Source organism: Gavia stellata, chromosome 35, assembly GCF_030936135.1.
Source record: "Gavia stellata isolate bGavSte3 chromosome 35, bGavSte3.hap2, whole genome shotgun sequence".
NCBI lineage: Eukaryota > Metazoa > Chordata > Aves > Gaviiformes > Gaviidae > Gavia > Gavia stellata.
The window spans coordinates 290,456-310,893 of NC_082628.1; the positions used below are offsets into that span (position 1 = coordinate 290,456).

The following is a 20,438-nucleotide window of genomic DNA, read 5'->3' on the forward strand; positions in this document are numbered from 1 at the left end:
AATCAGCTCTGCCCCCTGCTTTCAGCACATGGATTTATCTGTCCCTGGGTTTTGCCCCTGGGCTTTGTCTCGCAACTGGGCCATGTCCTGGACATCTGATGTCTCCTTTCCCCACGCTTGGGCAGATGCTCCAATCTTTGGCTCCAGACAGGGTTTGAGATCATCTTTGGGAAGCCTCTTGCAGTGGAAACTGATATGGCTTTACCTGGTGACGGCTGTGCTTTGGATCGCACAGATGTAGCTCGCCAGATAACACAGATGAGCTTGCCTTTATTCCACCAATCCCCTTAGCAGCAGCTAAATCTGTTGGCCACTCTGTTGATTATTGTGCTGGCTCAGCATCCTTGCCCTTGTAGGACTGTCCCCCACACCCCAAAGGGGATCCTGAGTTGACGGTACTGCCTGGTATTTCTCAAGGGGGCAAGGGGGGTGTTGCCCTTCACTGGACAAAGAAAAAAGATACAGAACTTCCCCAGTGAATTTAATGGCTGGGTTTAGGGCTGGCTGTGTCTCTGGTGTAAGAATTGCTACAGAAATTAGCCCTGAGGAAGGCTGGTCCTTCAGATGAAGTCAGTGCTTATGGGGTAGTACGGTGGAGGGGGAAGGACGGGTGCACGAGCAGATACCGGTGTCCCAAAGCAGCGTGGCTATTTCAGGCATAGCTCAGCTCCCATCAGTGGAGTGCAGGAATTATTCTGCTGCATAAAATCATTGCCCTGGTATGGTGTGGCTTGATACACACTTTCCAATTGTCAGTGGGGAAACTGAGGCACAGAACAGTGAGGTGACTGAGACAGTGAAATAGTGAGTTGGGTCCTCCTCTTCTGGGTCCTAGAACAGTGAACTGCACCCAGGAGTCCAACTTCCTACTCCCCTGCTCTGGCCTCAGGGCTCTCTCCCAGTCCCCTGGGTGATGAAGGCTCAGAAGCAGCAAAAAAAAAAACCCCAAAAAAACATATGGCAGGGAGGGAAAACAGCTGGAAACTCTCTTCTTGCCTGCTGTTGAGCCCCTGCCCTTTCCAGCCTGGCCACGAGCACACATCTCTGACCACCCTGTCCTCCAGTTCCCCCAGGCTGAATGTTGAGGACTCTTAAACCCTCCCTTTCCATTCAGGTTTCATTCTGGGCAACACTAGCTGTGTGTTTCTCCTTCCCCCCTTGCTCACAGGGCCTCCGCCCCACCCTGCCTTACAAGGACGCCGGGCGGTTCAGAGCAGTCATTCGTCTTCTGGGCCTCACGCACCTTTGGTGTCGTGCAGCCTTGCACAAATCCAGCATTGTTCCTCCCGCTGGAAGGGCTTTCGTCAAAGGGCTCTGCTGGGTCCTGCCTCCAGGGGAAGCTCTGCACTAAAGTGCTGTCTCCTTCTGAGCTGGGAACGGCTTGTATGACTGGGAGCTCCCTCCTAGCTCCCCCCTTTCCCATCCCTGCCAGTTTGGGAAACCAGATTTAACGGGTGGGGACTCTTTCTGTGGGCCTGGACTGTCCTCCCCTCCTCTGCCCCTGTACCCTTTGAGCTGACCCTGAAAGTGCAGCGTTCCTCTCAGGTGGGCAGCGAACAGCACAGCAAAGATGCTCCCTGTCTCGGGTCCTTTAGCACTTGGGGGGGCCTTGTCTGTTTTGGATCTCCCAGGTAAGTCCCTTAGAGGAGGGTGTTTTGGAGCAAGGAGCACCAAGAAAACCCCTGTGCTCTGGAAGGGCACCTCTGAAATGAGGGGCTGCATGGAAGTGTGGTTCTTGGGGACGGTCCCAGATGCACAGAAGTTCCCCTTTGCAGAGGTCTAGGGGGAGTTTAGAAAAGGGAAGCTTTGTGTAGACGAGTATGGTGGTGAGAGTGTGGTGGCCTGTGCAATAACCGTTCATCTCCTGGAAACATGCTTGAGCTGCTCTGTGATTCAAAGCCCTGTGGGAGCCTGGTGGCAGAACAGTGGTAAGCTCCCCAAAGCCTTGGCTGCTGGCTCCGCGTCTGCCCCTTCAGCCCTGTGTACTTCTCCGTGGGGACGTGGACCAAACAAATTACCTGGGAAGCAATTTCAGCTTCATTTGGCTGCCAGAGCTTAGCCAGAGCCCTCAGCTGAGAACTGCTGGCAACTGGGGAAGGAATTGCTGTTTCAGGTGGGCTGTGGTAAGAAATTCGGAGAAAACCAACAATACAATGCATTCTGTGTGACACTCAGTACTTTATTATAACAGCCATAACCCCGGAGAGCCGGTGTTCTGGTTACATAGATGCTACGGTAGTTGTCTATCCTACAGAAATGTGGAAATACTGCGATGCACTCAGCGGAAATATGCCAAGAGACTACTAACAAATCCCATGAACTCAAAATCTGGGAACTCAAGTGGGGCTGCGTGGCAGTGGCTGAGGCCAGAGCCTGGCCTCATAAAGGAAAATACTGCAGGGCACTGTCTATGTTAGTTTGTGCAAGAGGGCCACAGAAGTGCCTGTGTTGAGGCCAGAACATCCCCCCCGCCTTGCTCGCAGGGGGACATGGCATCTACAGAGTTGGCTCTAGTAGCTTTGGTGCGACATGACTGGTGTGCATTGGCTGGTGTCAGCCAGGTAAGGTAAAAGCTGCTATGTAAGTTCAATAAATACAAAGACAAGTCCTGCTTGTTTTAGTTAAATGGGAAGCAATATCCCATTTCTAGGACCTAGCACCACTGTGTGTGGAGTCTGCAGTGCTTTTAGGCAAGACGGGCGAAGATGCTCTCTGTTAAGAGAGACATGGCTTATGAAAAGGAAAGTTTTGAGGAGTTTTAGCTTTGGTGGCATGGGAAGAAATGAGGGGCCACCGAAAAGGCAGTAAAATCAGTTAAATACTCTGAAGTGGCCAAGGATCCCCCAGTACAGCCAGCATGTTTGCCACCAGATATGCATATCCAGATGTCACAAATCCACCTGGTTCAGGTTGTTTACCTGCATCTCCCCACCAGCTCAGTTTGGAAAGCTCAACGTGGCTTTCAGAGGAAGGCAGCATCAATGAACACCTCAGACACGCACAGAGCAGGGACGGAGCAGAGAGAATGATTTTGTAATACTGGTAAAATGGCTGGGCTGATGGCTTCTGGCTGCTGTGTCAAAAGCTTGTGTAACAATACTTTCCTCTCCTGCCAAGTTCCCTACAGGTAGATCTCAAAGGTTGTGAACACAAATCCTCTGGGGAGGCAGACCTAGAGAGGAAGAGGTTGGTGTGGGTATCTGAATGGGAGAGTCTAAAATCCTGGGTTGGTTTCTGCTTGTAACTGGTAACAGAGATGTTAACTGGGATGCTGTAAAGACAAACTTAAAGGAGATAGCCTGGAGTGGATTCTCATCCTTTGTCCCTCGGACATTGGCTTGAGTTCAGGAGAAAGTGCTTTGACCTCATTTGGCTACAGCTGCCAACGGGTCTTGTGTTTATGCTGTGGGGCTCCGTTTCTCCTAGGAGCATTCTTCAGTGGGCAGGGAATTGAGCTTTGGCCGGGCACCGCTGACGAAGGCATCTGCTTCACCCGTCGCTGCGCTGTCACTGTGGCTTCTAGAGAGCAGTATCTTCGTGCTGCCTCCATCTGGCTTCATCTCACCGTTGGTGCTGCCTGTTCCTCTTGCAAACAGCTTGGAGTTTCTCAAGGTGCTGGCAGAAACTGCAGGGGTGGGAGGGAATGAGGCGGTGGGAGGTTAGAAACCTTTCGTTTGCACTCTGCTTTACCAAGTTGTATGAATAAAACCACTTACGGTGCTTTGGTCTGGAGTGGACAGTGCTGACGACTGTGGGTATTGGTTGCTCCATGCTGTGAAAGCAAGGACAGAGTGTGAGGACACACATTAACCTCTGCAGTGCCAGAGAGATACAGAGGACTGGAGTTTGGCCTATGTGAGCTGGGCTACATGGGTAGAGCCAAATGCATGGTTGGATCATGAAGGCTAACTCAACAGCATCTGGGCAAAGCATCATCTAGAGAAGTGCTGGAACCCTCCAATTCGGGGAGTCTAAGGAAAACTTCAGAGCAAGAAGCAGGGCTGAACTGTATGGGCAGTGGTGGGGTTCGTTCTTTCTTTGATCAATGCCAGACTCAAAGCTTGGAATGTCTGCTTTGTCCCTAGGTGTTTGGGTGCATCCCTTCCCCTCTTCAGGCACAAGGAAGCCCAGCTTACCTGCTCTCCTCCCCTTCCATCAGCTTCCTGTAAGTGAGGATCTCCACATCCAGTGCCAGCTTGATGTTCATCAGCTCCTGATACTCTTTCACCAGATGAGCCATATCCTCTTTGTTCTTCTGTAGGGCTTCTTCTAGCTTGACCAGTTTAGCTTTGGCATCCTTGAGGGCCATCTCGCCATGCTCTCCTGCTTCTTTGATATGCTCCTCTAAGTACAGGCACTGGGTGTTGCAATGGGAAAAGGGTGGTGGAGGTGTTAGGTGTGTTGTAGTTTCAGACCTGTATGTCAAGAGTTTTGTCACCCACCCCAGGACACACCTGGCTCTTTTGGGACACGATGCAGGACCTCAGCTTCTGGATCTGTATGTTCAGGTCTGCGATCTCCCGCCGGCTGTCAAGGAGGTGACCCCCGTAGGTGCCTGACTGGGTGCTTCCTTCAGTCAGCTGCAGGAGAGATGGAAGAGTGGGTTATCTGCATGGCTCCTCTCCTGTAGCAAAGGAATCTGTGAGGATTCCCACTGCCCTTGAGGAAAACCACCAAAATGGGGAAAAATAGCAGGTGTGTGGAAGGATTTAGGGCTCATTCTCATATCTGCTTCTGGCCGTAGCTGTGCCAGGTATAGAGCACACTGTCTCTTGGGGTTAATCGCATTCTTGCTCTGTTTGGCCGACGCACCAGTGGAAGGTCATTTGCATCTTAGATGGGACAAGCTGCCACTGGGAGATGTCCTTGCCTTTCTCCACTGACAGTATGGAGAGCCTAGAGCAATGAAACTACTAATTTACACACCTGAATTAGGAGGAGTTGATCTGGATTAGCACCCTGTCCCTCCCTCTGTTCCCAGGTATAGTCTGTCTCTCCACACCTTGCTGATTCCTGTAGTTTCTAGGCTGATCTCTCTCCTTCTTCTTTCTCTGCCTCTCCCCAGTATCCATCAGATAAGAAGACAAATACCTTTCTCCTGGTAAGTGCTTCAGCCTCCTCCCAGCTCCGAAGAGCCAGGGCTTCATACTGGGCCCTCACTTCTTCCACAATTCTGCTCAGATCAAGTTTGCATGCATTGTCAATTCCCAGTACAACAGAAATGTCCTTAATTTCTGTCAGCAGCTCCTCGAGTTCCTGAATAGCAAAGAGAAAATAGGACTGAGATATCAAGTAGTCAACCAAGCTACAAGCCAGGAGAGAGCTGAACTCTGGCAGACCTGCTGTGCCTTAGCTAGGCAAAGCATCTTTCATATGCAGTGTGGAGATGGTGAGATTTCCTAGGTTTTCAGTCTCTGAAGTTTGGAAGCTGGTATTATTTTCTCCATAACATCCAGACTTGGGCTACGGTGTTGTTTTGGGCTCTTTGGATAACAATCTGGTAAGAGTCTGACAAAATAGTGCATTTGTACTGCATCAAGAGCAGGTTAATTGAATTGATGATCATGCTTCAATACCTATCAATATGCATTGTGGGACATGGTTTAATGGGCATGGTGGTGTTAGTTGATGGTTGGACTTGATGATTTTACAGGTCTTTTCCAACCTTAGTGATTCTGTGAATATTCAGCTGGCGGGCATATGTGTCTTGGGTAAGAAATAGGGCAGCATGAATCATTCTGCAGTCTGGTGGTGCTAGAAAGATGCCTTTGCTGACCTCTGCTTCAGTATCTAGAGAGGCTGTGGCTGCCACTGTGTTATTATAGTCTGTTTTGTGTCTAGTTAGAGAAGGGAGAAACAGGACCCTTCTCTGAACACATGCATCACCAACAGACCTATTCCACTCCCCAGAGCTGTTCTGATATGCTGGGGAAGCTCAAGCCAGCGTGGGGGAAGCAGGAACATGCACACACAGGCTGCAGTACCACTTGACTGGGATATTTGCTCTTGATAGCTGACTCGGTCACAGCTTTAGAAAAAGGAGCCAAACAATGATGAATGCAGACTCCCCTCCGTGAACCTAAAAAGGACCCTTAATCCGTGCCTGTAAACTGCACTCCTGGGTGGTTTGTATCCAGGCAAGACATGACTTGATGTTGAGCAGATGGTGTACACATTCACTTGGCAGCTCCCCCCAGTCTCAGACTGTTCCTGCAGCGGTGTCACTCTTATCAGCATATCTGCAGTTGCTTCTGATTTACACCAGTGTTAAAAGGGAGCAGCATACATCTCTCCCCATCTCTTACCTTTCATCTTGATGGTTTTGTTCTGCCCTTTTGTGCTGAGGGCTCTAATCTCTTTAGAGAAGCGTTTGTATACCTTATTTGCCTTGCCTTCCCCTGACTGGGGAAACAAAGGGCATCCTGACATGGTAATTCATGAACAGCAGAAAAATACCCCACCATTCTTCCAAAGACCAGGATTATCAGTGTATTTTTTCCCACTGGTGTTTAATCCTTGAGCCTCTTTGTTAATCTTTGAGCAGGTTAATAGCTATAGGAGAAAATGCATGTTTATTGCAAATACTTGAGCATCCTCTGCCAGGGGAGAAAAAAAAAAAAAGAACCTGGTGGTTTATTAATGAGAATTGAGGCTGGGATTTTCTTCTGATTCATACCAACATGCTGTGAGCAAAGCTGTCAAGCAAAGTTTTCCTCATTTGCCCTTCCACTGGGTATGTGTGGCTATACGTTGATGTCAGTCAAATCAACAGGTACAGGTGAGAAAATGACTAACCTGGAGACAAGGTATTGAGAGGAGAGGGCAGAGAGGTGGAGGGTAATTTCTTTGCATGAAGCATGGGTAAAAAAAAATGCAGCCTTTTGCCAGGACAGCAGTGTGGAACCGGGAGGAAATCAGCTCAAGAAGATGATCCTCACTGCAGGATGTGATTTCCAGCTACCCCTGTGAATTGCCTTGCACCAGGAATAATCTTATAATTTTAGAGAAAGTAAGGCTTCATGGTTAGTTGCAGGCAGGGCATGTGTTCTAATGCAGTTCTGATATTATGCAGGTCTTTCTGCCTCTCTGTGCCTCAGTTTCCCCACAAGGAATGTTAACATTCCTCTGTCAAGCATTTTAATTGTTTGTATTGGTAGAATTCAGACAAATCATTAGTATTCCCAAAACACAGCTGAGCCTGCTTGGTAACATTTTACAGGCTCTGAATAAGTGGCTGTAATCGCTTCACCTGGTTTGAGTAGATACAGACACACTGCAGCCTTTGGGTTTGGCTGAAGGGCTGCAGACTCTGTATCCTTCCCCCCTTGGTGAAATCATACCTGACTGTGCACTTCTCATTTAAGAGGAAATGGAGTATGTTGGATTGTGTTAAAGAGCATCCAGCACCTCACTCGGCTTCACCATGGCTTGTCCTGTTTTGTTGTGAGCCCTTCCTCTGCATCTGAATAAAATAATATTCAGCTCGCTCATGACTTGGGGCTGTTTGGTCTCAAGGCAAATGCTATCAGTGGGGGTTAGGAGCTGAGCCCAAAACCAGCCAGCTCCAGAGTTAGGTGGGGGTTCCCGTGTTAGAGGGGAGACCCGCTGAAGCAGCCTCCCTGCGGTAGCTGTGGAGCAGAAGGAACATCCTGATCAAATTTAAAATGGAGCTAGTTTAGTTAAAGAAAGAGGATTAGCTCATGAGACCCTTCCTTAAGCTGTCGAATAGTTGTCTGCAACACCACGCAACTCCCCTGCACAAGCTCTAATTTGGTGTAAATCTGGAACAATGCCCTGTCTGTAGTGGAACTGTCCACAAAAATGCCATTTTTTTGCATAGTAGCTTGTGCGTGTGCCAGGGCCACTCTCCCGATTGCATTTTTACCTGCTCATAGATGGTTTTCTTCAAATCCATCAGCTCTTGGAGCCCGTTGAGTTTTACCTCCAGCTCAGTTCTGTGCAAGGTGCTCACATCTAAATCCTGCAGGAGGTGGAAAGTATATTAATGAGTAGTTTGTCTTTGAGTTTGTAGCAAGAAGTCTTTCCCACTGCCACCTCTCTCCCAGCAAGCGTCCTGCTTGCTATTTATTGGCAGGTACTTGTGAAACTGCTCTCCTGCCCTACAAGTAGGGAGGCTCCGCTGTGGACCTTTTTCCTCTGCAAGTTTGTTTTTTTGGTGAGCGCTTCGGTGGAAGTCTCAAATGAGGTAGGGTGGAGAAGGAAACAGGCAGGGCTGGTCCATATCCACTCATCTTTTGTTCACCACAAAAAGCACAGGTTATTGAAAACTCTGATGCCATCCACAAAAGTCACCAGAACTGCCCTTACTGGCTGATGAGTGTGTCAGGGAAAACATGCAATTAGCCATAATGATCATTTGCGGAGAACGTTTCCTCTGTCTAATAATACCCTGCATGCCGGCATCTTGGATTTTCTTTTTTTATAATGTAAAGGCTGTGCACAAAGCTTCCCATTTCAGCTGATTTCAAATACAGCTACTTCTGGGGCGGGATGTTTAAACAGGGTGTGCCCATGCGACAGGAAACAAAAGCAAACACATTTATCGATTTCCAGCCTTTCCCAACCTATGATATCATTCTGAGAGAACACATGCCGGGGAGGAGAGGTGCTGCCTCGGAGGGTCCTGGGGTGCAGACCCCTCCAGGCCAGGTCTGGCCAGTGCAATTGCAATGTGGTTGGGTGCAGGCATGGTCTGACCCCCAGGCGCTTCCGCCAAGAGCCGTGGGGCTTTTCTGTAACCACAAGTGGCCCACGCGCACTTGTACTTTTCCTATTGAAATGGTGACTGTGTTGGCCACTCTGCCGTCCTCCTCAAGACCTTATTACCCCACAAAACATCTGTGGTAGGAGGACTCAGTCCCGAGCTAGCTCTGAACTGTCTTAGCTGAGCCTGGACCACCTCCAGGCTCTTCTGTGACTACGCAGAGCTGGTGTAGAGCCTGTCCAGATGAAAAGTTTCTCTTGCCACTGACCTTTTTGAGCTCCATGAACGTGTATTCCATGCCACTACAGAGGCGAATTTCATCCTCGTATCTGAGGAGAGGGAAAAAAGCAGTAAGAAATTGCACATGGTGAAAGCCTCTGGGATGCTTAAGGTTGTCTTGCTGGCCCCAAAAAGTGTTGGTATCAAAGCTTTCCGCTTTTTCCACCTCCCACGTATGCTAGACAGTAAGGAGAGATACCTCTTAGGTGTGGGCATCTTGGACAAGAGAGAGGATAACAAGCTGCCGCATGCCAGCTGCTCTGTAGTAACACCATGAGCGCTTTAAGTCTGAAGAGCCCCAGAGTAGAGAGGAGGTAGCTTTAATTCTAATTTAATTTGAGGGCTAAGCAACCTCAGGTTACCTCACATTTGCCACAGAAGGAGAGAGTAGGCATGGAGAATTGGGGTGTGGTGAGTTATTCTCTGTGAAACCCAGCTGCATGCCCAAAGACTCCTAAATTTTCACCCTAAGCCTTCCTCTTCTGTTTCTTTCAGGTATCCTCAGCGTTTCATTTCCAGAGTCTGAGAATCTTCTCAAGGGAGAAAGCTTTGGTTTGTGAAAATTCTGAGAATACTGGACTGGTGTTGTAACTTATCCTAAACATAGCACAATTTGCGAAGTAACACAGGACCTGGCAAAGCAATTCATGGAAAATAGTGCCCACAGAGCAGAAGGTAACAAAAACCAGATGGGATAGGGTGGAGTCCTGATGGCTAAATACCCAGCAGAGGAACCAACCCCGCAGGTGTTTAAAAACAGGTTTGATAAGGCAGGACCAGGATAGCAAAGACTTAGTCCAGGGGCAAATGCATTTCTTGATGGCCAGCAGCAGTCAGAAGAAGGTAGCTTAGGGACTACACCAACCCTTGTTGGCTCTTGGGACGAGCACGTGGCTGGCCCTGATGTTGCTAAAAGCAGGTATCTGACCAGGAAGCCACAGAGTCTCTGTTGGGCCTGGTGTGTGACCAGCATCCGTTGCTTCATTTGCTGTGCAGGAGCATTATGTGATGGGTGTTTGGTATCTCCCACTGTGCTGCTGGACATGCTTTGGGAGTGTTGGCTCTTCTGCTGAGACCAGAGCAGGTTGTGTGCTCAGGGAGGTCGTGGCTTCCCAGCTCTTCTGTGATACCTCAGGCTCCTCTTAGCCTAATGTGCTCATAGCATTTCCAGGCTGTGAATTAAACCTTTCGGTGCTACTTATAGATGTCACCAAATTAGTATGGCGAAGGCTGAGATCTTTGGGAATGAGGTAAAATGGCATCTCGTAATAGAGCGATGATGATAAAATCAGGAATGACAGCTATATTCTGTTTGGTGGTCTGGTGCATCAACACTCCAGTTACACTAGAGAGCCTTCCCTGCTGTTGTACAAACCTTTAGGAGAAAGAGGAGCTGTGCATAGGAGGAGAAGGTATTGGGAATGCAGCACAGGCGTTCACATTGCAGGGCAGAGGGGTAAGTTGTGCTCAGGAGCTGACCTGAAATATCAAAAGCAGCTCCCCGGAGCTGTTGCTCCCTCCATGGAGGGGATAGTGGGGGGCACAGGGGGGATCTGACTGGCACAGGCTCTACAATTAGGTGCTTCTGAGGTTCCTCTTGGGTACCCCCATGCTGTTAAACTCACTCTCTCCTTGCCTGCTTTTATAAGGCCAGGTAGCGTGGCTAACGAGATTTACCTGTCTGGTTTCTCTGCTCTTTAGCTGGAATGTTAGCCATGCTGGCAGGAACTAGGTACTGAGCTTAATTACAGCCTGCCACTCTTCCTTCATCCTCATTGCATCTCAGCCCAATCCCAGTCTGTCCCAGCCTGCCGAAGCAGCTTCACACATTGCCGGGCGCTGACATAATCTTGCATATTGAACAAACAACACTCCTGACTGAAAGAGAGCAGGCCCAGCCAGCCAAACATGCTCACCGCACGGCTCCGGAGGGACCTGTCGGCTGGGAGGTGACTCACATGGGGATGGAGCATTCCACAAACAATTACAGCATTTATCTCCTTAGAGATAATCCTCAAGCAGTCATGCATTAAGGCGTAAATCCATCCCATCTCGATTTATGCACTTAAGACACACTTGAGACAGGCGTCTGGTCGCCTTGGGCTCCTTCCATAGGCAGTGAAGCAAAATCAGAGGTGAACCAAATCTCAGGCAGGCTATGTTCCTCTCTGGATGCGCCTTCAAGACTACTTTAGGGTGAAGATACGGTGGTGGGATGGATCTGAGCCTGGTGGCATGAAATTAAGTCAATCTTCCTCTTGTGGAGCAAGGAAACAGGGCAGGAAGTTGCTGAAAACCAACTGCAGAGGTTGAAGGTAGGGGAGTGTTGACTATCTAGTCTTCAGGTGGCAAGATTGGACTAACACAACCCCTGGATCTCAGAAACGGATCCTCTAAGGGCTGTATGCCCCATATTTTCCTGCAATATCTCCCCAGTGCCAGACCAGAGTAGGTCAGCACAGGCAAAAATTCCCTGCCTTCTCATTCAGATGGGTCTTTGTGTGTGCAAACACTTGTGCAGATATGCACCTCTGGGCTGTCATCCCTATTCGGGTATGTTTCGGTATTTGATTTTTTTAGCTTGATTTCCTAAAAAAGCAGGGTTTGAGATCCTGTGCCAGCCTCCAACCCACTTCCCTGTCCCCTCTCTATCGTTCTCTGTGTTTGGAATTGCTGCTCAATGGCAAGCTAATTTGAGAAGGAGGTGCAAGTGTCCTAGCTAGTTAAATCTCCTGTATGATTTTTGGAAAGCAGTCCCTGGATAGAGAAGACAGACAAATTAGGGCCTTACAGAGGGGCACCGACAGGCAGATTTCACACATTAAGTGATCTGTTGGGCAGCGGCCTGCTTGGGTGGTCACTGCGTGCATGGCATGTTACATCTGGAGTGCCACAGCATGGATGAGAACATAACCAGTTAAATTTGCCAGTGAAGTTATTAGCTTCTCCTCTCCCAAAAAATTTCCTTTGGGAAAAGAAACCTCCACAGGATTTGGAAGGCTCCAAAATTTGCTTGGTTTAGGCAGACCATTTGCTCCAGAAAAACAACTGGGCTGAGGCAGCCTTCTCAAAGGCGGTGTGCAGGACTCAACGGAGCCACTGCGGGTTAGGACAGGGTTGGATCACTGCCTGGAGAAGGCTCAGCAGAAGCAGCAGTTCTCTCGCCGTGAATCACTAACCGCTGCGAGCAGCACAGTGGATTGCCACTGTCGCAGAAATCCACCTGCACTGGCTTTGGATATTAACAGCACCCAATGACAGGGTGGGTTTTGCCTTATTTGCTGCTTAGGTCACCCCTTGCAGGGCTTGTGCCTTGCAGCTCACAAATGGGAGAAGGCGGAAGGGGAAGGTTCCGCAAGTGAAGGAAAAGTGGTTTGAGGAGCAGTGTCATTTCTGAAGGCTGTTTTCCTGTGGCTGTATAGTCCCACAAAGCGGGAACTCTTCTCAAGACCGATAGTTGGGCTAGTCATAAGCTGGTGCCCGTTGCGGATTTTCTGCTGTCTAATACTGTGCATGTGCACATGCTGCAGCCTTATCCTCTGTGTGTGTTGGGTGTGGGGTGGGTCCTCTTCCTCTAGTCAGTCTCTTCTTTTTAATTTTGAGGGCTGTAGCATCCCTATCATGTCTATCCTGTTGTCCAACTAGGTAGGAACTGTCCGAGCAAATCAAAAGGTAGGGGGAAGCACACAGACAGCCTGTTTGTGCAAGAACCTTTATCCTTAAGGCATCAGGCTGAAAAAAAATGAAGTGCCAGGCATAGGCAATTAATGAGGCAATTACTGAGTACAAATATAAGTACAAACTGAAAGCAGATATGGGTGACTGATCTGACATTTCTCCACCAGCCCAACCATTTTCCTATCTGGGTTTTCCTGACTGTCAGGGAATAAGCCAGGAAGTATCTTTTGTAACTGCAGGGCCACAGAGCAGGTATTTCCTCAGGGAAATGCAAGGAAGACCCAGTGCTCCAGAGAGGGATGACATGTCTTAATCTTCTTAGGGCAGGGAATAAATGGCACAATCCATATTGTGGCTTTGATCCAAGCTCAGGGTTGCTACCTGTCAGCAAAGCAAGCATCGGTGTGCCCAAGTCTTGTAGTGAAACCAACATCCAAATACGGAGCAGACAGACACCCACCACGAGGAATTTAGGGATTTCTAGGCACCTGGGTATCAGTGCGTCACTTTTTGAAGAAGGCTGAGCATAATGATTTCAGCATAAGATCAAGACCCAAACTCCTGATTCCTGTTCCTGCTCCACCACCAGCTTACTCCATGAGCTTGAGTAAGACATTTAACTGCTGTGTCTCCGTTAATATGTCTGTAAAGTGGAAGTATCGGTCCTTCCCCTAATTTGCAGACACGTTGAGTAGCTGGTTTAATCAAAGCCTGCAAAGAGCTTTAAGATCCTTGGGCTAAACTCTCTGGAGAGGGCACTGTTATTATTTATGCATCACTTCGTACATCAGGAACAGGTTTGGGCTATTACTACAGTGATGTCTGTCAGTGCCAGCGGAGGGGTGGTCCCTTAGCATCACTGTTCTGTTTTGACAGTGCCCATACATGGCTCTTTGCTATAAATCAGCATGGAAGACTCCAGAGATCTTGTGTAGGCAGATGGGTGTAACCATAAGGGAAAGTATCTAATTGTGGATTCATCTGTGGTATGCAAATGACACCGATAATAAGAAAAGCATTGTCTTCTTGAATGAGCCATGGTGCATCTCAAATGCTCTTATCTGAAGATCTCAAAGATCTTGGCAAAAGCAGCGATAAGCACGTGGCAGCTGGTCCTCCCTTAAACTTTCAGCTGCCTCAATATTTACCCAGAAAAACTCTTGACAGAAAAAGTCTGACTTTTTGGTCACAGCAGAATCGTGTGTTAAATGTTGTGGGGTGAAGGCGGAAAGGAAGGGATGTTTGTTAATACTAAGCAGCCTAGATCCATGAAACAGTTTGGGGAGAAAGTTCTGGCTTGTGGTGATAGTGTGGAGAATAAATATTTCTCTGTTTTAGTGGCTGTCATTCCTGATAATACTGTTCTCCAGAGCTGTTCTCTGGCCTGAGGCATTTCTAAGATGCCCTGCAACCTTTGGTATTTCGCTTTTTATGGGTTTCCTTTCATCTCTAGTTAATCAGGAAGAGGCTAGGATGCTAACTTCCCAAATACACTGTTCTGTGCACACCAAACTAGGAATTTGTTCCAGGGAATAACAGGCTGTCTGTGTTAAATCAATCCCACATGCACGCAGCTGAACCGATACCTTGCGAACACATTCCCCCTTGTAATACCCAGCTAGGCTAGACACCTACTTGCTTCGAAAGTTATCCATGGTGCTCAGGACCTTTGTCAGCTCTGACTCAAGATTTTCCTGCTCGTAGTTCAGTGCCTTCATCTCTTGATTCATTTTGCTCATGTACTGATCATAAATGGCCTTGATGTCCGACTCAGAGTGGGAATTATCTTGATCCTTCAGGAAGTTCCACCTTGTTGTCAGGATCTTGTTCTGTTGCTCCAAGCACTGGACCTGCAGAAGAGGTTTCAGAGACATTAGTAACACCAACAGCCAAAAGCAAAGCTGACTGCTCCTGGCAGGGCAGGAGACATTGACCTGGAGACCTTCAGAGCAGTGAGAAGCTGCTGGAATCAGCAGAGATTTCCAGGTAAGAACGAGAAATCCCCTGAAAATTAGGCCTGAGAATTGAGGGTTATAGGGACTTTTGTAAGTTTTACACATTACGTACTAATTAATTTCTTGATAGAATGTGTTCACATCAAAATAAATGAGCATCTTTTATTAAGTCACTGAGAAATAAGAACTGTTCAATGCTACTCCCCTTTGCTTTTGAACATACTGAAGCAAAGGCTGAAAATCCACCACAGGTCATGCATGGCCAGGGTGAAAGAAAGTCAGATTTAGTACCTTGGAGTGGCACAGAGATAACTCCTCTCAAATCTGTAGGATTACACCATGGTGAAGTTTGAGTAGTGAACGAGAGTCCTGGTTTGTGTTGCAAAGCAACATACACAAGGCCTATGGGAACTCCAGAGAATAAGCAAAATAATTACAGACTCCACGTGAGGCCGACGCGTGCGTGTGCCTGTCTGCTTGAGAGAGAAGACATTGCATTTTTATCCACCCACCGTTTGATGAATCTGGCACTCTTCTTTCCCAATATTCACAATCTTAACAGTAATGCTCAGTGTTTAACAGTGTTCATCGTCAAAGCTCTTGGCTAACTTCGATTAGTTACCTAATTGCTACTTCTCTCTCTTTTTGCGCTGTGAACAAAACTGAACTCCTTCAGTCGCGTTTTGACTGGTGATTTGTGAGTTGCCCCCAACAGTGTCCTCCCCTCTATCACGGGGATGATTCAGTGGTGATACTGTGCCCTGTGCGGTGTGAGCAGTGGGGTGCAGATGCTCTCAGACTTTCTGCTTGGCCTTCAGCTTTGACTTTAACTTTCTGTGGCCCGAAGCAGCCTCAGTGCCCTGAAGAGGCAGAGTTCCCAGCTGCTGACCGCTGCGCAGATGCACATGGTGACAGAGAGCATCTTTCTCAAAATGCTTCCTGTCTGAACAGAGAGAGAGAAGCAGGAGCAGAGAGCAGCCAAGAAAATCAAAAGCACTCCGACGCTCACAGTCAGTTTTCAGCAGAAGGGATGCAAGCGTTGGGATCTTCCAGGTCTCACTGTTAGAGACCTAAGCCTTTCTTCCCGATATCTTAACACATGGCCGTAGACATCCCATCAGCAGTTCAGTCTGCTGACTGGCTGCTTTGTCCTGGCACAAAACCAGAGTGGCACACTGTGCGTGCGTGAGGCTGAGAACCAGAGGATGATGCTGCAGCGGAGCCGGGAAGGGGCATTGCAAGTGGCACAAGTAAGCAGCCTCCGGGGCTACCAGGAGCCAATTGGGCCATTTGTTCTCTCCATCTGAGGCATCTCAGGGATTGTGATAGAGCATCCCTCCGCGGGGCTGGGGTCAACCTGTGGCATTGGCTGTAGGGAACAGCCTCTCATTTTAAGGCAGCTTCCCTGTTTGCTGCTGGGATGGTAAATGACTGAATGTGTCGGCTGTTGTTCTAAGTCCATCTTTGACCCTCAAATGAAGTCTCAGTTCCTGAACTTGCTCTTAACCTTAGCTGCTCTTTTTCTCCCTCCCCCAAACTCTTCAGTTTCTTTCCTGTTCCCAAACCATACCCATCCACCGGGCTGAACTGCTTACATCTTGGCTTCTTATACAGCGTTCCTCTTAGCAGAAATTCTTCCTTGCATAGTCTTTTAACATGAGCTTTGCAGCAGAAGAATCACCCAGATCTGGATTCATTTCCTGGAAAATCATGCCTGAGCACAGGAGAAGTGACCAAAGTTTTGTCCTTGGAGGTCTCTACCTCTGTGCTGCTCAGGCTAAAGGTAGGGCTTCAAACAGGGGCTCCATGACTTGGCTTTTCCCTGTCTTCCACCTGGACATATCTGGATGGAAAATAAATACTGGCAGATCTGGAACAGCCTGCTAGAAAACCATCAGCAGCAAACTCCTGAAGTTAGTGTGGTCAATTATCTGAGGAATTAGCCACTCAGGCTTGAGACCATCTGAATTCCTGATTAAAAAGACAAGTTCTCTTTGACAAGGAAGTGTCATTACTTTCCTCTGGAATGAGGGCCTGAGGCGGATGGCTGAAGTTTGCCACTTGATGTACCACTCGAAGCTACAGCCTTCAAAGCTAAATGCAGGAACTGCTAGCACTAAGGTCAAAGCCACCCAACTAAGGTGGGGTGTTTGTATCTTCTGTCCACCAGGCCCTGTAATGCACATTATCAGCAAGCCACCAGATTGGGTTTATCAGGAAACCTGGAGGCTCTCTCACTTCTTCCATCCCTGTTTGCACGGAATAGGCTAGTGCATGTGGTCTGGCTCACGTACATCTTGTCACGGCATGGTCTTGTCCCCTCTCCCCTACCCCCACCCTTTCCTCCGAGGTCTGGTTTCCGAGCAGGGCCAACATCCACACAAACCCTGACCTATCCGTTTGGATAGTCAAAGGACCGGTCCTGCAGCACGTGCAATACAACCCACCTGGGTGATTTCCAAACCAGGGGTTCTCCAAATTCACATTGCCAAGATCCGCGCTTGGAAAAGCACAGACATGGAGGCTGCCATGCCCCTCCATCCAGGGTCAGCCCCCTGGTACGGCCGTGCGCCTGTTTGCACATGTAGGCGTGGTTGATTCACAACTCTTCGGTTTAGATAGATGCTATGGCAGATGGTTCCCCCGCCCTTCTCCTTCCCAGTGTGAATTCAGGTCCTCTTAGAGGTAGAGTTAAAACAAAATAAAAAAAAAAAATAAAAAAAAAATCCCAAGCCATAGTAGCTTGGCACTGAGTGCCGGTATTGTAGACTGCAGTGAAGCAATCCTCCTAGGAGATTACCATCTGTTTACAGAGCACCAGGGCTTTGCAGAAACCTGCCTCGGCTAGATGACTTGTTTTCCTTTGAGAAAACCTTCTGCCTTCTCATGGATCTTAAGAGATGAAAGCGACACTTTCTTGGCTAAGCACGCAACCCCGGCAATAAAAACCACAGAGGAGGGAGGTGGGTGGGGGGTCTCCCTTGCCCACCACATTGCGATGGAGGTGAATTTCCAGCTCTCTTTAGCAGCTGGAGAAGAATTTGAGCTGCCGCCTTAATCAGCGTCACCGCCCATGGCTGTTTGTCCACTGGGGGAGCCAAGGCCTGCTCTGTCCGGCCCCGTGCCTCCGTGGCCCTGCCTTTGCTGCTCAGGCAGGGCAGGGTCCCCAAGGGCAGAGCTCTCTGCCCTCCCCAGCGACCCACGGGGTGACAGGCACAGTAAAGGAGATGCACAGGCTGCCTGATGCTGTTGACCACAGATGTGGCCCAGCTTCCCCTAGAGATGATGCTAACCCTTATTAAAACAGATAGCACTGAAGGAATAACTAATTGGGTAATTAGCCTAATATTCAGAGCCTGGCAATGGTTAGCTGAAGGCCTTCATAAGTCTCCTGAGAGACTGGTTAGTGTCTGCTTCCCCACCACCATCCTCATCCCTGTGCTGCACTGTGGTCCTCAGTAGCTCACCTTACCTTCTCAATTAGGGTCACAAACTGGTTGTTGAGCAACTTGATGTCCTCTTTCTCCTGCTGCCGCACGGCTTGGAAGTCAGGGTCAATATCAAGGTGCATGGGGGCCAGGAGTCTCCCGTCGATGGAGAAGGAGGGGTAAGAGGAGCATCGGTATCCGCCATCTCCGTGGAGGCTGAGAGAGCCATAGCCGTTGCTGGCCACCCCGTTGGGACTGCAGCGGCCCAGGCAATCCGGGGACGGGCTAGCTGCTTTTCCTCTGCTCATCTTCCCTGACACCTCCCAAGAGGAGAGGGAGCCACTGGTGAAGGCTTTGCAAGGGTTAGTCATGCTCAGCTTGTGGCTGTGCAGCTCGAGGGGAAGGGAGGGAAAGGGGGAGGAAAAAAAAGAGATGAAGTTTTCTTGCTGCTGCTGCCTCAAAGGGAAGGAGAATAGTGGCACGCTGAGGAGTTTGGTCGACTTAATTCCTGTCTCCTCAGCTCGTGGGTTGGCTAATGAATTACAAGCACCTGTTCTCCTATGTTCATTAAACGGAGGAGGGTGTAACCGTTGATGTAATCCAGATCAACCTGTTGGCTTTTTTTTTTTTCATCTCTCTCTGTACCCTCCTTTCTTCAGGAGCTTGTTTGTGTGGTGAGGGCATAGGCACTCGCAGCAAAAACAAATCACTCACAGGTAATTCGCTGGGCCCCAAGCAGCTGCTTTCCTCATCCTTAAATGGTGAAGAAGGCAATCAAAGGTGCTGGGCGGCAGCAGGCTCGGGGAGGACGGTTCTGAGCATGGCTGCTGCACTCGTACTTGGCGCATGGAGCTTGGGTTCAGCCCCTGGCTGCTTTCCAGCCAAAATCTGCAGGAAGGAATTGTGTGGGTTTTTTTTTTTTTTTTTGTGGGGGAGTGTTTAAAATCATAAAGAGTCTGAATTGGCTAAGGGTAGGAGTTTGGTAACACGTCTCAAGCTCATCGTGATTGGAGGTGCTCATTGTCTTCCTTTGACCGCACAGGCACATCACGGAAGCTTCTGGTGCTCTGAGTGTTTTAGGGACGATAGGTCTGGTTTTGAGACCCCTGGGTGTGGAGACCAAGAGTCCTGAGGTTGTTCAGTCATCTGGTCTGACAACAACGGAGACCTTCAAAACCTCTAGACACCAAGATCTCAAAAGTGCCCAAGTCCATCTCTGACCGCCATGCTCCCGCTCCTTGAAAGCCCTTTAAAAGCTGGCACTGGAGACACCAAAAACCACTGTCTTTTAATGAATTCTAGGCTGCTGAGGTGGCACGCCCTTAAATACCTGTCTGGACCTAGGTATGAATCAATGTTGGACATGGCTTTCTTGAAAGCATTTTCCTGCTTTAACTCAGTTTCTCATGTGAAAAGTCAGGACGGAAGAGTACCTGTTTCTGCCTCTTTTTGTCTATTGCATTGCAGCATTCTCAGGAAGGACGATGGTCTTCTCTGGCCAAAATTGAGAAATTCCATTTTGTGGGAAAGCTGCTGTTTTACAGTCTGGTTCTGCCCCATGTTGGAATACAAGGTGGGAATTTCGCTGCCAGTGAAGTGAAAGAAAGCTTGGATCTGTCACAGACCTGCTTCAACAAGAAACGTATCTGATGATGTAGTAGTTTCTGTCTTAAGAAGGACTTCAGAAGGAAGATGACCCATTCCAGTAGGGTTAACCTTTTCTTCAAGCGTAGTTTCAATATTTTGCCGAGAACAGTGTGCTCTCACATGGCATGCCCATCTTACCAGAACACCCCTTCCAGGGAAAATGTTTCCTCTGATGATCCATTTGAATACCAAGTCTCTCACTCAATGGATCCTAGTCAGGACTTTTCAGTTTAATCCTAACAGTTTATTTTAAGGATTAAAACAAAATTTATGGCTGGGAGATGACAAAGCTCATGGCTCTTGCAAGCTGAGGTGAGATTATCTATCTCATTGTGGGCTGCTCGCTTGTGGCTTTGTGGTTGCAGGCACATCAGCGTTTCTGATTAGCATCAGGTCATGGGGTCACCTGGCAGGTTTTTTGCTTCATCTGGTACTGAGGGCAGTTGTGATGGCTCCCTAGGAATGATCGCTCTGAGGGAAGGAGATAGAGGTGAAATTGGGCTAGTTCAATTTAATAGCGGCTGGGAGCAGTGTTCTGCACTGAGGTAGGTGGGATATTGCACGATTATGTTTTGCAAGATCCCAGAGAAAGCACTTCTGGTCATCGCATCGGCAACCACATCTGCCCGAGCATCAATCCCTACTCCTTTCTCCTCTGAGTATCAATCCTTTCTCTCCCCCCCACTTTTTTTTCCTTGAAATGAAATTTCTAACACTGGATCCAGC

At 48.6% G+C, this 20,438-nt stretch overlaps 1 protein-coding gene across 1 annotated transcript; it reads right to left on the bottom strand.

Annotated features, from left to right (window-relative positions):
* Window positions 1–3,422: 3,422 nt before the first annotated feature.
* Window positions 3,423–18,445, bottom strand: KRT80 (keratin 80). Its single transcript, XM_009815446.2, has 9 exons — window positions 18,110–18,445; window positions 14,318–14,532; window positions 8,994–9,054; window positions 7,886–7,981; window positions 5,092–5,256; window positions 4,455–4,580; window positions 4,137–4,357; window positions 3,717–3,772; window positions 3,423–3,625 (listed from the first exon to the last, which is right to left on the bottom strand). The coding sequence occupies exons 1-9, from the start codon at window positions 18,434–18,436 to the stop codon at window positions 3,423–3,425; spliced, it is 1,470 nt and encodes a 489-aa protein (XP_009813748.1). The 5' UTR covers window positions 18,437–18,445.
* Between the last annotated feature and the right edge of the window lie 1,993 nt (window positions 18,446–20,438).

Excerpts from the sequence above, each read along its gene's own strand:
- KRT80 (XM_009815446.2), bottom strand. The coding sequence starts at position 18,436 with ATGACTAACCCTTGCAAAGCCTTCACCAGTGGCTCCCTCTCCTCTTGG. Across the intron at positions 14,533-18,109 it reads TTGTGACCCTAATTGAGAAG|GTCCAGTGCTTGGAGCAACA; the intron begins GTAAGGTGAGCT and ends CCTCTTCTGCAG. Across the intron at positions 3,773-4,136 it reads ATGGAAGGGGAGGAGAGCAG|CATGGAGCAACCAATACCCA; the intron begins GTAAGCTGGGCT and ends TTGCTTTCACAG.